Below are 18,095 nucleotides of genomic sequence, written 5' to 3'. Positions count from 1 at the left end.
CTCTCTCTCTCTCTGTATATATATATATATATATATATATATATATATATATATATATATATATATATATATATATATATATATATATATATATATATATATACACACACAATAGAGATACACACACAATTACTCTGCTACTCTGAATTTATACCTTATTTTGTCTTGAATTATTGTCAGTTCTTATTTTTTTTAAGTTAATGCAGTTGTTTTGATAAATAATAAATGTTTTTTAGTTTATCCACAACTGCTGAATTTGTATATAGTATATAAGGCAAGAAAGCAACTTCATTACTGTAACTTGTAACAAATAACACTCAACACTGAATTATATTTTTTGGTAACACTTTATAATAACTACACACTATGAATCATTTATTAAGCATTAGCAAATAGTTACTTGATTATTTGTTAAGCAATAACTCTACATACGTTAATAGACGTTAGTAAGCAGTTTATAACTGCAGCTACAAACGTTGTATTCAAAACTTATTAGCTAGTGTAATGTGCTTAATGATCATACTTTCTTAATTATTATTTTGTCGGTGGCGCAGTAGGTAGTGTTGTCGACTCACAGCAAGGTCACTGGTTCCAGCCGAGGCTGGGTCGGTTGGCCTTGCTATGTGGAGCTTGCATGTTCTCCCTGCGTGGGTTTCCTTCAGGTGCTTCGGTTTCCCCCACAAGTACAGGAGAATTAGGTTGGCCAAATTGTCCGTGAGTGTGAGTGAGTGTGTATTGATGTTTCCCAGAGATGAGTTGCAGCTGGAAGGGCATCCGCTGCGTAAAACAAATGTTGGATAAGTTGGCGATTCACTCCGCTGTGGCGACCCCAGATTAATAAAGGGGACTTCGCCGAAAAGAAAATGAATGAATGAATGTTAAATGCCGTCCTTTAAAAAACAAAACAAAACAGGTTTTCAGGAATACTGAGGTGCTGTTGTTATTGTGTCCGGTAGGTGACAGTGTGTCTACTTGAACACATCTACACAAATCATCAACACAGAAGAAGTCGAGGAGCGCTCTGTTTACATCTGCTGTCAACAAAGAACTTCGGCTGTGTTAATCTAAAGAAGTATAAATAGTGCACATTATTCCCACATATTTTCTTGGTGAGGCAAAGAGAGTGGTGCTATATTTGATGGCGGAGGGCAGCAGCGGCAGCGGGAATCTGATGAGCGCTCCTCCGGGAGACCCGCAGCTCATCGCGCTCATTGTGGAGCATCTGAAAAACAGAGGCCTTTTCGACGAGTTCAGACGAGACTGTCTGGCCGACGTGGACACCAAGGTGAAAACTAGTTTTAATCTACATTATTGGAGCATCACTAGTAGAAAAACACAATCTGGCGAGCGTTTTTCGCTTGCACGCTCCCTTAAACCGTCTATAGGTGTGACTCGACCTGCCCATTAGAGACACCTGCTCACTATGTTGAAACAGATATGTATTATTCCTTACATTAAATTACTGAAGCTTTTTTTAAAGAAAACTGCAGTTTTTTAAAGGAATACAACTACTGCAATAGTACTGAAGTGATACTACTAAGTTACTACAATGCAGTACTGCTCTGCAATACAACTGTAGATGTAAAGTTATATATTCGCACATTCGTTCAGTGACACACTCCCTATATTGTTTACCACGACACTTTGAATAATCGGTCTGAAATAACCTGCAGGTATGACTTGAAAACAACATTGACTGTGAACAATGTTGTAATGTTGTACTTTTATGAAGTTATACTAAGGGGAAAGTCCGAATGAGCGAATATAAAACCAACTTTACCTCTATAGTACAACTGAAGTAACAGTACAACTGCCATACTGCTATTGCAATACAACTGAAGTACTTCTACAATACAACTGCAGTAATGTACAACTACTACTTTTCCTGTAAGGTGGACTAAGGTTTCCAAATGAAGTTTCAGTACTTCAGTTGTATTGCTGAAGTACTACCACAATTTATTGTGTTGCACTTTTCAGAAGTATAAGTGAAACATTGCGATGGACAATGTCATTGTAGGCAGCGGTGAATTAATTATTTACGAATAATTAAATAATTCATAATGAATTAATTATTTGTAGCCTACCGTTTCAACTTCCTGATCTGCATGGTCTTTGTTTTACCCATAAACAAATCATAAATAAATAAAGTTATACACAAATCACCACCTGTCAATCACTTGACTCTGGGACTCTGCCTGGCATGAATAGGCAGAGTGATCTGTGTCGTTATAATGGCGTCGACAAACTTGGTTGGTAAAAAGGTGCCCGACCAACAGGAACCAACTAACAGTATCTGAGGTGTCCACTAAAATTACTAAGTACAAGCGTGAAAGCGAAAGATTGACGCAGTGTACTGACGCTGTGACGCGTTACCTGATAGATTCAAAAGACTGAGGAGTCGTTACATAGGGACTAGACTAATTAAATGTCACATTTAGCAACTATAGTGAGACTCAATCCAGTGGTACATCCTTGATAAACTGTCCGACGTGCGCTGCTCTCTGGGGTTTTGTGCTCAAAGCAAACAAAATTCCATTAGATTGGCATTAGGGATGCACCGATCCCTATACTTGGATCGGATATTGGTTCGATACCGCATATATTAGCTGCATCAGGTATCGGCCAGCTGATACCAATACAAATCCGATCTTGCGTGTCCGCTATATTCTGTGTAATTTATAAGCCAACAAAAGCCATGAAGGTAGCCTATTATAAGGCATTAGAAAGTTGTCATGTAGGCCTATTATATCCCAAATGTGCTGAAGCCATTCTATAGTTTGATGTGAAGCACAGATGAATATTCACGTGGTTAAATTCATGTTCAATTCAGCACTTCCCGCCGCTGCGCCTGTCAATCATTCTCCATTCATACACAATTCAAACGCGGCACATTTATGACAACATGAAAAACTTTCTCCAAGACTATTTGTTCCTGTTAATATAAATAATCAGTGAAGAAATGCATTTTGTTTTGCGTTAAATGGATTCATTTTGACCTGCAGCAAGGAGTTCATTGCTGTTTCTAAATCATGTTGCGCTATGTCTGTTAGAGCAGAAGACCGCAATCGCAACACTGGAATAGAGAGGGTTATTACATGCTCTTCACACACCAAGTAGGCCTACCTGAAACTTTAAATAAGAAAATGCTCAATAATACAGTGGACACATCCTCAACGCACTGATTTCTTCCCATTGTGGTGCAAAGTTTTGAAAGTGTCTGCAGATACAGGAAATCTGCGCGCTGTGTGTCAGTGATGCATCAAGCGCTTCATTCACATATCCGGCTGCGCAGACGCAACATGCGCCACTCCGTAAAATTATTCTCACAATGAGTTTCTGTTCTCTCATCCTTCCGACTGAGTTTATTCTTCCGAGGGGAATACTTTAAGTGCTGTGAATAGTTTGTAAAGCCTGGCTCATTGTGGTCAAAGTAGTTGATTAAATTAATAAAACTGAAACTGACGGGGTGCAATATGGATTGTAATTAACAGAAAAGGGAATGGTTATAACCAAAAATTTGTGTTAGTTGTGGTAGCCTATTACAGATTTCAAAGAAAAGATATAATATTAAAAAAGGAAACATAAGCTGTACCACAACGGATCAATGTCATAACGAATGCTCAAATAATGTAGCCTTTACAGCAAGCATCTAATTTTTAGTTAGATTGTGTAATCTATGGGTCTGTTATTTTTATCAAAGAAGATATATTATTTGAGTTTATCACCAGAACTATAGAAACTATATTATGCTATAAAAAAAAAAAGTCACAGTATCGGGATCGGATCTGTATTGGTCGATACTCAGAGTTTTGGAATCGGATCGGTTCCAAAAAAATGCTATTAGTGCATCCCTAATTGGCATTTTCTGAACTATTCATACCAGCTAGTCTGGTACCAACAACCATGAATGTTCAAAGCCAAGTCCTTTAAATCAGTTTTTTTATCATTCATTCATTTGTTAAAATTAATATAATATCCTCCTACTTTATTAAACAAACATGTATTGATTTCTCTCTCCAGCCAGCTTATCAAAATCTGCGACAGAAGGTGGACAACTTTGTGTCAAATCATCTTACGACTCAAGAATGGAATCCATCTATTAACAAGAACCAAGTGAGGAATGCCTTAAGACAAAGCGTAGTTCAGTATGTATCAACTCCTTGGACCCTTATTGATTTTATATGCTTTAATCTACTTTTTCTGCTGTATTGTAAGTGTGAACTGTAGGCTTTGTTTCTGTGGACGGAACTGAACTGTGAAGGCGGAGTTGTTTTATCTCCGTTTGCATTTAATTTTACTTCGTTATAAACAGCAGACACGTACAGAAGGGGGGTTTGGGTGCTCGAGCACCTGCCCTTTTTTCTCTCAGAGACAAAGTTCTCCTTCCTTTGCACACAGATCCCCTATCCGCAACATGCACGACACTCTTCAGCTTCACGATCAGCCCGTGCCCCAATCGTTAACAAGCACCAGTTTTGCCTCCAAAATCATTTTCAAAATGAACAACCAACTTTCTGTGGTACAGTAATCACAATGTGTGCCATTCTACTGCGATGCTGAGGAGTAGATGATGTCTGCAGCACAGAATGATGACGCATGCCGCTCAAAGATTATGTAAAAGTCACATGAAATCCGACATAACCGTTCACACTGCGGTCGCATTGCAAAACATCAGATCTGTGTCTGATTTAAGACTACATATGAAAGTGGCACAGATCTGACCTGAAAAGATCAGATTCCATGCGGTTTGGGCTGTTCACACTGTCATCACCTGAGTCACATGTGGGCAAAAAAATCCGATTCGGGCCACATTTGGCTGCAGTGTGAACATAGCCTAAAATGCTCACGTTTGTGCAAACATTGACCATTATGTTTTAATAGTCGGTGGAGCCCTTTAAGGTTGTAAAACTGTGTAGAATTTGCACCTTTTTTCGTTTTCTAATGCTTCAGTTCAAACGCACATCTGAAACGGTTCATTTCTGTTCCTGTCAATATGATTTAGTAGCTACAACAACCATGACAATCTCTTAAAGATTGTTACCTGATAAAAAAATAGATGAAAAATCCACAGTAGCAGCAGGAAACATTGAAACTATTTTTGACCACTTCATACAGCTTAATTGTGTTTGACAAAATGCTCTTTTTGTAACAAATTTCATTTAGTATAATATGTATCTTTATTGTAATCAGGGTTCATACGGTCATGGAAAACCTGGAAAAGTCATGGCATTTTGACATAGCATTTTCCAGGCCTGGAAAAGTTTTGGAAAAACAGAAAAACCCATAAAGTTTTGGAAAAGTCATGGAAATTAGTTTACCAAATATCTGTATACTTGAAATAGGGCTGCGCGATATTGGACAAATCTGACATTACGGTATTTTGTATTTCTGTGATATATATTGCGATGTGAGTACAACTTCACTCCAAGATTTAACAGGTTTATTTGTATTGATTAGGGGGTTTTGTAGAGGAGTGAATCTCGAATAATATTTAAGAATATTTGCACTGATTCACTTATTTGAACTGTACATACCCACTGCACATGGACATTTGTAATTATGTTTATCTATCTGCACAACTTCTGCTATTAATAGCATCCTGTACATATATTCATTTATTGTAAATCTGTTCATAGCTAATACAACCTGTATATAATGTTGATAGTACATCCATCTGTAAATATCACCATAGTTTTTCTATAACTGCACTTTATAACTTATACCTGTATCCTGCACTTGCTGCTATTGCACTGCTGGTTAGACCTAAACTGCATTTCGTTGCCTAGTACTTGTACATGTGTAATGACAATAAAGTTGAATCTAATCTAATCTAATCTAAAGAAACAAATTACAATCAAAGATAAATAAAATATAGTAAAGATAAAAGTGAATGATAGTTTTCAGGTATTCTCTCTTCTGGTACAGATATTGAATAATCAACACTGCACAGTCTTTATTGTATATTATTTAATATTTATTAAAGGCTGGATGTTTTAAAATTGGAAATATTGAAATGTTCATACAGTCACAGGCCTTAAAGGGACAGTTCACTCAAAGATTAAAATGTACTCACTATTTACTCACACTTCACTTGTTTCAATACTATAGGAGCTATTAAATTAGATTAATTTGTTAAAAAAAGGAACTCATAAGTTTTTGAAACAAGTAAAGGGCGTAATGAAAATGGTAATTTTGAGGTGAACTATCTCTTTAAAAATGCATGCATATGATAAACTTTTACTGCATTATAATTAAACTCTATTGTAAACTATAATCCCAACATTGCATATCCTGTGATGTGACTATTGCAGATGCACACATTGCGATATCGATGCTGGAACGATATATTGTGCAGCCCTAACTTGAATATAGGTTGGTTGTCTTTTCTGTCCTTGGCCAAAAACTTGCTCTCACACTGTTAGTGCTGTGTAAGCATTATCTAAATCAATTTTACAGAGATATAAAAACAAATTTAAACAAAATAGATTGTTGCGTGTTCTATGAAATGCTGTAATAAATTTGAACGTCATTGTTTTTCTTATTATTTACCATGTAAATTTTCCGGAAAAGTCTTGGAAAAGTCATGGAATTTTAGTAGTAAAAATGTGTATGAGCCCTGGTTAATGTATTGTTGTTGGTCAATTATCTACAAAATAAACAGAATGAATAAAATTTAGGTGAAGTGATGCGCAAATAATACTTTTTTCAATAATAAGGGAATTATGAATTAAGTTCAAGTAGGCCTATTATAACAAAATACAGTATTTCTTACAATTTTTTAAATAATTTGAGTTATGAATTTCAGTATCGCAATATTGCTTGGTTTTGTGACACTTCAGCTGGTATAGTATCGTGAGATAAATTAATGGTATCGCGACAACCGTACTATGTGCTGTAAGTGTTTAAATTTAAAGTACTTTAACAGTAAACCACCTGTTAGGCAGCAGACTATACGCTGCATCCAGAAAGTGTGTTATTACCTTATTCCAAAATGCATGAAATTAGTCATTTTCACCAACGTTCTACAAACAATACTCCATAATGACAGCATGCAAGAAGTTTGTTTGGGATCTTTGCAAATTTATTCAATTAAAAAAGAGGGGAAACATGTACAAGTGAAGAATTATTAGCCCCCCTTTGAATTTCTTTTTTTAAATATTTCCCAAATTATGTTTAACAGGGAAAAGAAATTTTCACAGAATGCCTGATAATATTTTTTCTTCAGGAGAAAGTCTTATTTGTTTCATTTCGGCTAGAATAAAAGCAGTTTTAAAAATTTTTAAAAACATTTTAAGGTCAAAATTATTAGACCCTTTAAGCTATATATTATTTCCGATCTACAGAACAAACCATTGTTTTACAATAACTTGCCTAATTACCCTAACCTGCCTAGTTAACCTAAGTAACCTAGTTAGGCCTTTAAATGTCACTTTAAGCTGTATAGAAGTGTCTTGAAAAATAGCTAGTCAAATATTATGGCAATATCATGGCAAAGATAAAATAAATCAGTTATTAGAAATGAGTTATTAAAACTATTATGTAATATTTGACTAGATGGTTAACTAGATGGTAAACTATCGAAAAAAATAGCTCTAAGGGGCTAATAATTTTGACCTTAAAATGTTTTTTACAAAATTAAAAACTGCTTTTATTCTAGCCGAAATAAAACAAATAAAACTTTCTCCAGAAGAAAAAATATTATCAGACATACTGTGAAAATGTCCTTGCTCTGTTAAGCATCATTTGGGAAATATGTAAAAAAATAATAAAAAATTCAAAGGGAGGCTAATAATTCTGACTTCAACTGTACATTTATTTATTTGTAGAATTTTCAGGAAAATAATTAATTGAATCCATTTGGGAATGAGGCTGTAACAAGCAAATACTTAAATGTTCATAAATAAAAAGTGAAGCATTGTGAATTCGTTCTGTAATTTATTAAATTATATACATTTCTTTTATCTGTTGAACACAATAGAGGATTTGTTTGAAGAATGTGGGTAACGAAACAGTTGCTGGAGGTCATTGAAACATGTACAGCATTATATTTCAATGTGTTCATAAAAAAAAAATTTCATACAGGTTTGGGACAACTTGAGGCTAAATAATTTACATAGTTTTTATTTGTGAGTGAACTATCTCTTTAAACAAAATTGTAATCCAGTTTCCATTTTTACTGAATACATTCCCTTATTCTCACAGGTCGGGGATGTTGGAATCAGGGGTTGACCGAATCATTTCTCAGGTGGTGGACCCCAAATTGCACCACATCTTCAGGCCAGTCATTGAAAATGCCATTCACGATTTCCTAGACGCAGAGAAGAAAGAAGAGGGCACGTCAAACTCAGCCCCTGACCTTGAGTCACAGGAAATGACCAACAGCACTGCAGCCAAATCTCAATGAGGTGCAATACATAATTACAAGAAACACCGCAATATCATAATTTATTAAGAATATGTTAGTTACCTAAACAAGCTTTGTTAAATTATCCCGCATATGAGTTAAACTGAATTTGAAAGTAAAGTGCATTCTTAAAGGGGCTATATGTAAGAATGTTTGTCCATGGGTCACATTTTTATTAAATATATTTTTTATTGTCAGTTTACGTTGCGAATAGCTTGTTACAATACCTATTTTGGATTCTCTATAAGAGCCTGTAGGTTCTCTTTGGGTAAAGTGGAATCAAACGGATGTGACTTCACTGCCTAAAGATTTATTCTGTAATATCAGTGCATCATGCAAAGGTACTGTAGAGACAAGTCTCTTATCGTCAAGTCTCAAGTCACAGTTCAGATAAATCAAACAAGTCCTGATAAGGATCCAAGTTAAGTCTCATTACTAAATTAAATGGAGATTACTGTTAATTTGACTAAAAATATGAACTTACACACATGTGTATATTATTAATATTGCAATTAGGGATGCTCAAAATAATCGAATAATAATCGAAAGGGTGCGTTTGTAACCAATTAATGGAATCATTCATTCATTTATTTTCTTTTCGGCTTAGTCCCTTTATTAATCTGGGTTCGCCACAGCGGAATGAACCGCCAACTTATCCAACATTTGTTTTATGCAGCGGATGCCCTTCCAGCTGCAACCCATCACTGGGAAACACATACACATTTATTCACACATACATACACTACGGACAATTTAGCCTACCCAACTCACCTGTACCGCATGTCTTTGGACTGTGGAGGAAATGGGAGCACCCGGAGGAAACCCACACGAACGCAGGGAGAACATGCAAACTCCACACAGAAACGCCAACTGAACCAGGCTTGAACCAGCGACCTTCTTGCTGTGAGGCGACAGCACTAGCTACTGTGCCACTGCGTCGCCCATTTAATGGTATCAGTTAAACGCTTAAAAAATTATTATTTTATATATTTTTAGAGTTTGGCTGCATAAGGGGCCGATCGAATACTATCGGCCACAAGTGTTTTGTGCGTGGCTCATCCCAGAGCAGCAGTGTTTGTGTTGTCAAGACAACTACAGAGAACTTTTATGGAGGAGAGACTAGTCCCAAAATGCCAAAGAGCTTAGAATGACTAAGAGGCGACACTCAATAGAACGTTCCATTGCATCAGCAGCGCCCAGCAACAGCCCCGGATTCCGCCATTTTGGAGTGAAAGCGATCGGCTGTCCATTGGATCTTATTGCTGTTGCGATGGCAAGCAGCTGCTTTATTTTTTATTTATTTATTTAAAAAGCGCATTAAAGCTGAGATACAACCTGAAAGACGACAATACAACACTTACTATCACAATCATCAGCACTTCTAATAGTTTATTTTACAGACTTATAATATGCTGTTGTTCTATTAGAACTTTTATTCCAAAATGGCTGCAGCGCCATCTAGTGGCTGTTTCCCAAATTGCACTAGAGTGACGCCTCTTAGTGATTCTCTGCTCTTTGCTAGTGCTCGCTGTTTCAAGTTATCCAGAGCTGTATGAATTTACAAATCTTGAATATCACTATATTATTAAATATTACAATTGTAACAACATAGACAGCAACACTTTTGCACATTCAATACCCAGCTGATTCAGCTAGTGACATTTCCTAGTGACATAAAAAAAGAGCACAGCGCTTCTTTTTCCTTTGCCAACAAAAGGCAGTGTGTTGCGCCTTAGATTTTTGGAATGGAAACGTGCGTTTGCTGTGATTGGCCCCTTAATGTGCAACTGCAACACATATTTGTTAGCTCGCGGGACGGTAACGTGTAACCACACGTGCCTACAGACATATTTGCCAAAGAAGCAAAATGGAAGAAGAATATTGCTGTTTGATACAGACGAGTTGATGCCAAACCAGCGCTGATGCTGATAGCCTCCCGGATATGCGTCATAAACACAACAACAGGTTTAGCTTTCATTTTACAGCTTATAAATCATGTATGCAAATTAATGCAATATAAACAACAAAACTGTTTACAAAAAGTCAACATATTCAATTCACCTTTATTTGTGTAGCGCTTTTACAATGCAAGTTGTGTCAAAGCAGCTTCACATAGATGACATAGAAGATTTTCATAGTAAATTGAAACCGTGTAAGTTCAGTTTTCAGTGTTTAACATATGAGCGCGTTGTCATTGTCTTTTCATCACACGCAGTGTGCGCACTTGAACCGCGAGTGAGAGAGGAAACTATATATATCAAGACATAATCTTTAAAATAATGATTTCTGTCAGTGCAATAGCCTAGTGGTTAGCGCGCTGACATATGGTGCAGTAGCTCTTCAGGGCGTCCCGAGTTCGAATCCCGGCTCGTGGACATTTCCCGTCCTTACCCCCTCTCTCTCTCCCACTTCGCTTCCTGTCTGTAAAACTGTCCTATCCGTTTAATAAAGGCAAAAAGGCCAAAAAAAAATCTTAAAATAATAATAATAATAATGATTTCTATTAAAAATGTAAAAGGGTTTTGTGATATATTAACAGGGGGGCATTAAATAAATGCATATTTCCTGTGGAGCGAGTGATTTGAGGTAGTCTGCTTTTTTTATTTGACGGAAGACAAAAACATGATTGATAAACATACACCCCGTTCTTAAAAAGGATTTAGTCCGTGTTTTCGTTTTGTAATCTAAATTAATCATTTAAGTGAAAATTTTTTTTAGGGCAGACCTATTTATTTTATTGATTTTATTTAGTTTATTATTTTTTTCTATGCCGTTGGAAACACTACAGGTGCGTGACGATGCTCTGTTGTTATGTTCTGTTATTAATATGTTCACATGCTAAAATAAATCAGTATTTTAATATGCAATATTTAATGTGTCAGACACAAAATAGACACGTCAATTTTTTTTCAATTTAATAATAATTTAATATTAATCTGACCAGTAACCGTTAATATTCGATTAACGAGCAGCGGTTGGCGGTTAGCAAAATTAACCGAAATGAGCATCCCTAATTGCAATTAATTATATGCATACCTGTTACATTAAATCTGGGGGGGGGGGGTGTAATCGTGTTGCTCAACGCTCTGTTGGTCTTTGGTCATTTTAGATTGAAAAATTGCTGCATAAATATTAATAATTACAACAAAACCCTTTTAAAAATAAAAATTTAATAGAAATAAATAAAATAGTAATAAACAGATATGAATTGTGTACTACTAATGGCAAATTGGTGCCTTTAAAGCTGCACGACTCAAACAGCATCAAACGTGCGTTAAATGCTGTTTATTACTATAACTTTTTCACTTAAAGTCAATTCTCAAGTCACTTGCTCTTAAGTCTTCCAGTTAAAGGTGCTGTATGTAAGTTTTTTTGACTCTTCTAAAGCATATATCACAAAAAATATCATAATATGTTTTGTAAAATGGCATTCAAAGTCACACTGTTAGCATTTAACACTGAATAAAGCACATGAGGTGTACCTGAGGTGGTCATTGTCAGTTTTCTTTTGTTTGGCTGCAAGAAACCGTTTCTAACATTTCAATTCGAGGTGTTGGTTGGTTGCTTTTATTTAGAACACGATTTAAATCAGCCTTTAGGCTTGATCGTCAGACTTGCTCCCGTTGGTCCTCAATTTGGCAACCTGCGCTTGCATTTGTTTTGATCCAGGAATGCAATACCTAGTTCAACCACTGGGTGTCAAACTTACGTACTGCACCTTTGAAGTCAAGTCTCAAGTTAAAGACAAGTCAAGTAATTTTCATTCTTTAATGTAGCAAGTCATGAAATTTATGACTCGAGTTAAGTCATGTGACTTTAGTTCCCCACCTTTGGTGTCATGCAGTGAAATGGGATTAATTCAAAATATTGTTTAAAATACTTATCTATAGTCTCTAATCTAATTATAAATTTATGAATTATAGATCTTGTGCAAATATATTTACATTCCTGATTAGATGCTTTAACTGCCATTTTCTCAACCCTGCCATTTTAGTTGTTTTTTTTTTGTTTTTTTTTTGTTATCAAACGAAATGTGCACACAAATTTACAAAATTATCTAAACGTTGCGTACATTGCTGCAAAGATATTTCCAGCATCTTTTACTTCCAATAGCTTCGTGAAAATGGAGTAAAACTATAGTTCAGGTAACTATCTTGGTATATCCTGCATTTCGTGTTTCCAGTATTGCTAGTGCTGCGACTCGTGTGGAGAATTGGAGCTTTCTCACCTGGGTCCAGTATGCTTGGGTCATTACTATTAGCTGCTGAAGGTGAATCAGTGAGACTTGATCTTTTTTGTGGAAGACAAATTACAAACTTGTCCAATTTTTTTGATTAGCCAGGGGATAAAATGAACTAAGGCAACATGATCGTTCTCCTAATTGTCCACTGCTAAAAACAATTTTAAAAAAAAACATTTCGTGACCCCGCCATCCCCCCCAGAGAGCTCGCCTCCTGCTGGGAACCGCTGGTCTACATGACTATGAGCACACATAGCCACATATAGCCCCTTTAATGAAGAAATTGTTGTAGTTGGTTATGATTTTCATGTAATACTTGCTGGTTTTTTTTCAGGTCCAAGGATTTTTGCCATTTCACATTGAGATCACCAAACACTGTCCTTCCATGACCAGCTACATTGGATGAACAATTGCGAGGCACTGCGATTTTGATAGTTTGCACTAATTTAAGGGTCTTGTGCGGGATTGTTTTGGACAATATGTGTGTTTAGCATGTTACATAAAAGCAAGTTGTCTGGCCCGTGCTATTGAGGTCTGGTTTAGTTTAATGAAATTATCTCTTCAGCGCTAAAGAACAACTGAAACCACGTTATCCCAAATGAAAATAAATGCATCTCGAAATAACAAGACGACACATGGGGCTCGAGCCAGACTGAAATGATCCTTTTTACACAGCTGGATTTGTGAAACGTGATTCTACTGGGACTCGCAGCTTCGTTTCTACAATAAATGTAACTTTTTAAGAAAAGCCAAGTTGGTTGCATCATTTCGGGTTTTGTAAAACCTCTGAATTTTTGCAAGAGGCTAAAAGTTTGTTGTGGGAAACGAGCTGCATACTCCTGGTCTCCTTTTAGCGGTGGCATTTTTTTTGACAGGAGATCTTCACCAACGTTTTTAGGATTCCATCTGGACAGTAACTGGAGCGAGTAACCTCAAGAGTTCGCCATGTTCTGTACCATGCAGACGCAAAGTGTTACATGATTGAAACCATTTGGTGGCTAAAAGCTGTCGAATCTCCAGCGTCCTCGTGGCATGAACTTCCAGAGAAGAGCTTTTTGGTAATTGAAGAGCCTCTGGAGAGGTGTCATGTCCCGGCTTGAGACAAAGGTCGAGTGCTCCAGCTTGTTTCAGTCTTTCAGCACCTCTGCGCTGAGAATGTGCTGTACCGTCAAATGTTCTCTTGGACCACTGAAGAGCTTCAGTCTCGTGTGTTCTGACATTCACTGCTTGGTGCAATAAAGCTCTTTGCAGTAGACGATAGATGCGTATTATTGATGAATATTGATAGCAGAATAGCATATACCGAGGGTTAATCATTCAGGAGGCCTAATAATTCCGAATTTAACTCTATATTACATATACCAGGAATTCTCAATCTCGGTCTTGAACATCCAGTGTGCTGCAGATTTTAGCTTCAACCCCAATCAGACAGACCTGCCCTAGCTAATCAATCTCTAAAGCTGCGGTCACACTACACTTTTCTCTCCATAGGCTTCTATTCATACGCACGCAAATGCATCAGACCGGAAGAGCAAGTTCGTGCGTTAAGTTTCGTAGTTTACTGCCTTGCAAAGTTCAAGCTTGGTGAGCTCTGACCTGCGAAATCTCATTACTTGACTATCGAGACCAATCGAGGATCAAAACATGCCCTCTATGTACAGGAATTTAAGACAGAGCAATCGCTCATTTTTTTAAATGTCTAATCATCTTGTTTAATCCCGCCCCTTTTCGCAGCACGTACTACAGAATTTCGCAAGCTCGAACTCTAGTGTGACCGCAGCTTTACTAGGCTTTCTAGAAACATCCTTGCAAGTGTGTTGAGGCATGTTGGAGCTAAAATCTGTAGGACACCAGACTTCTAGGATCGAGTTTGAGAACCCCTGGAATTTACTATTATCATGATGACAATAATTTTGCGATATATTGTGCGGCCCTAATGCTGTGTTCACACCAGACACGGAACGTGCGAATAAATCGCACGTAAATATGTAAACATTTATGTAAATGTATAAAATATGTAAATGTAAACTTTTGAGTTTACTTGCTTCATTTGTGCATCAAATCCGCTTCATTCGTGCGTCAAATTCACTTCACTATAGACATGGAATCACATCATGGGCAGGGCTTCTGTCTGCCCGGTGACTTTAGCTTCGATGCTAAATGGCTAACATGGATTTTATCGAGAGAATAGCTGTGTTTATGTGCTTTAGAAAGGCTGACAAACAGTGTTGATTCGATTGAAGTGGTGTCTGAGTGCTCTAGATTTAGAGGTGCACCCAGCTCTGAGTTCATCAACTCCTCCAGAAAGTATACCTGGATGATCGAGGATTTCAGCGGTGGTTCCAACTGAGCCGAGCCCAGTTTGATGAACTGTTGAATTTGATGAATTTCCCCCCAGGACACCAACAACAGGTGATACGACATAATCACTCACTTACAAGAGCAAGCTCCTGTTTGGTTAACGAGGCGCGAATGTCCACTGAGGTTCAGAATTTTCAACTTTAGCGATTCACGCAATACTTGCATTAAGCGTATCAATTGCGCAAAACACTCAACTGGCACATCATTCGCACATATCGTACCGCCGAATGCCTATTCGCGTCTTTGCATTGACTTAACATGTAAATCACTCACGCTTGTTGCTTCATCCTCGTCTGGTGTGAACACCGCATAAAAATTATGTGTAATCTGATGTGTGCATTTTAGGGGAGCAAGTTTGCAAGATGACTCACTGAATTTCGCAACGCACAAACTACACAAGTAAGTGGTGCCATCTGGCGGTGGTGTGTGTAGCTGTCTTGACTTATGCGATACAATTATTTATTGTATATAAATTGAGTAAATGGGTGGCGTAGTGAGCTACACAGAAAGAAGGTCGCTGGTTTGAGCCTTGCGTGGGTCAGTTGGCATTTCTGTGTGGAGTTTGCATGTTGTCCCTGTGTTGGTGTGGGTTTCCTCCACAAGTCCAAAGACATGTTTCCCAGTGTTGGGTTGCGGCTAGAAGGGTATCCGCTGTGTAAAACATGTGCTGGATAAGTTGGCGGTTCATTCCGCTGTGGCGACCCCTGATTAATAAAGGGACTAAGCTGAAAAAAAAATGAATGGCAAAGGCCTCTAGATTACGCTTATTTTATCAAAATAAAATATAATCATGCCTTGATTTTTAATTATTTAATGAGGACAGTAAGGTCTGACTTTCCTTAGACAAAAGTCTCGTCTCTTAACAGAAATAATGTACAGTATAGAATATAAAGTCATGCTGCAGTGGAAACAGAATGAATATTGTGCATGACTCCATCATGAGCTTGGAGGACTGCATCCACACATATCTGCAATGACTCAAATCACTTATTAATAAAGTCATCTGGAATGGCAAAGAAAGCGTTCTTGCAGGACTCCCAGAGTTCATCAAGATTCTTTGGATTCATCTTCAATGCCTCCTCCTTCAGCTTACCCCAGACATGCTCAATAATGTTCATGTCTTGTGAATGGGCTGGCCAATCCTGGAGCACCTTGGCCTTCTTTGCTTCCAGGAACTTTGATGTGGAGGCTAAAGTATGAGAAGGAGCGCTATCCTGCTGAAGAATTTGCCCTCTCCTGTGGTTTGTAATGTAAACGGGCAGCACAAAGGTCTTGATATCTCAGGCTGTTGATGTTGCCATCCATTCTGCAGATCTCTCGCACGCCCCAATCCTGAGTGTAACCCCAAACCATGATTTTTCCTTCACCAAACCTGATTGATTTCTATGAGAATCTTGAGTCCATGCTGGTTCCAGTAGGTCTTGTATTTGTAATGATTGGGATGCAGTTCAACAGATGATTCATCGGAAAAATCTACCTTCTGCCATTTTTCAACTAGATCAACTTGAAATCAAGTTATTATTTGTTGCTTTTACAACTGGGATCAAGACAAGACTTTTGTCAGGTAGTGTATGTTTTAACTTTTTAGAGATTTTGCTGTAAACGGAACACTTCATTTGCTTCTTAGACATTGCACGTAGTTCTCAACACACTCGCTGAATTGTTTTCCCTTCAATATATAACTTTTAGGGTAACTTTAAAAAAAAAAAGTCTTCATAAAGTTTTACAAATTTATTTGATAATAGATTGTACACTTATGTTAGAAATCTTAAATCTACACATTCAGTATCTTCACTCGCTGTGATTGACAGTGAAATGTTCAGCCTAACACTCCAGGTGCAAGCTCATATTTCCAGCGTGAGCCTTGGCAGTGTTTCTGCAGACTGTGTCCTGAACCCAGCGTTCACTCATGCCTATTAAGATGCTTTGCTGCAGTTCCTCCCCATCTGATGAAACCTGATCCTACTCTCATTTGAAAGCCGCTTTGGGAGTTTGCCGGACTGTCTGCGAGCTCACCAGCTTTCCTAACCCATGAGTTAACCTTTACATTTTCAAGAAGAGTAAGGCCAGTAGGTGGTGTGGTTTTACTTAGTTTGAACATATTAAGAAGTCACCGTACTCTTAAGGATCCTAAATATTTTAAACCAAAGCCTAATCAAATACACCTGAACAAGCCAATCGAGGTCTTGCTAGGTATACTTGAAAATTCCAGGCTGGTGTGTTGAGGCAAGTCAGAGTTGAACTCTGCAGAAGCACCAGCCTTCAATTCAATCATCCGTAATTTAAGCGGTTGTTCATATCTAAATGGAAAAAAAAAATCTAAGCTGATTTTTTTTAAAGCAAATATAGGATTGTACAAGTAATCAACATTCTATTTAAAAAAAAAAGTATGAAAAAATAATCGGTATGAAACAATTATTAAAACATACTTCGCACTTTCCAGCAGCCCACATTCATTGGATTTGTGAAATCATGTAATGTGACTTTTGCAGCCAGGGACATGCTTCATTTATTGAATTGCATTAGATTCATTTGTGGGGGTTTTTAAGTGCGAAAGAGAGCTCTTGCTATTCTGTGGTTTTGCACTTTTGTTTAGCTTAATGTGCGCACCTGAATATTCAAATACTATACATGTAAAAATGTGTCAATGTGGCATATACAATGGTGTGAACAAGGCGCAATTACAATTCTATTCCTGCACCTCTAACTCTTCTTCCCCTTGGCCCTTGAAACAGAGTGTGAAGGGGAAGGGCTTCAAAAAGAATTGGGACAGCACCTGCACACATCATCATTTGTCATCGCGATCTCTTGCTTCATATGAAATCAGACGATCGTGACTGCTGTAGTTATTCAAGTTGTGTTATTTTTTTTGGTATTCATCTTCAGGAAATCACTGAAGGCATATATTATGTTATCATAACGATCGAATGTGGCAATAAGCTCGTAACTGGCCATATTAATATATGTAAACACAAAAACAACGTTAACATTATACCAGACACTATATAAAGCTCATTCACAGCCACTAGACTTTACTGATAAGTATTTGAGTGTCATCGAGTGTCAGAATGTTGTGGAACTGCTATACAG

The 18,095-nt window shown here is 37.3% G+C and overlaps 1 protein-coding gene across 1 annotated transcript; it reads left to right on the top strand.

Annotated features, from left to right (window-relative positions):
* The first annotated feature begins 990 nt into the window (after positions 1-990).
* Positions 991-13,397, top strand: bod1 (biorientation of chromosomes in cell division 1). Its single transcript, XM_056446092.1, has 4 exons — positions 991-1,285; positions 4,021-4,145; positions 8,203-8,405; positions 12,979-13,397. The coding sequence occupies exons 1-3, from the start codon at positions 1,139-1,141 to the stop codon at positions 8,402-8,404; spliced, it is 474 nt and encodes a 157-aa protein (XP_056302067.1). The 5' UTR covers positions 991-1,138; the 3' UTR covers position 8,405; positions 12,979-13,397.
* Positions 13,398-18,095: the final 4,698 nt, after the last annotated feature.

Source organism: Danio aesculapii, chromosome 21 (genome assembly GCF_903798145.1).
Source record: "Danio aesculapii chromosome 21, fDanAes4.1, whole genome shotgun sequence".
NCBI classification, from domain to species: Eukaryota; Metazoa; Chordata; class Actinopteri; order Cypriniformes; family Danionidae; genus Danio; species Danio aesculapii.
Note: the sequence above shows the minus strand (reverse complement) of the source record. Positions and strands in the feature narration are given on the sequence as shown.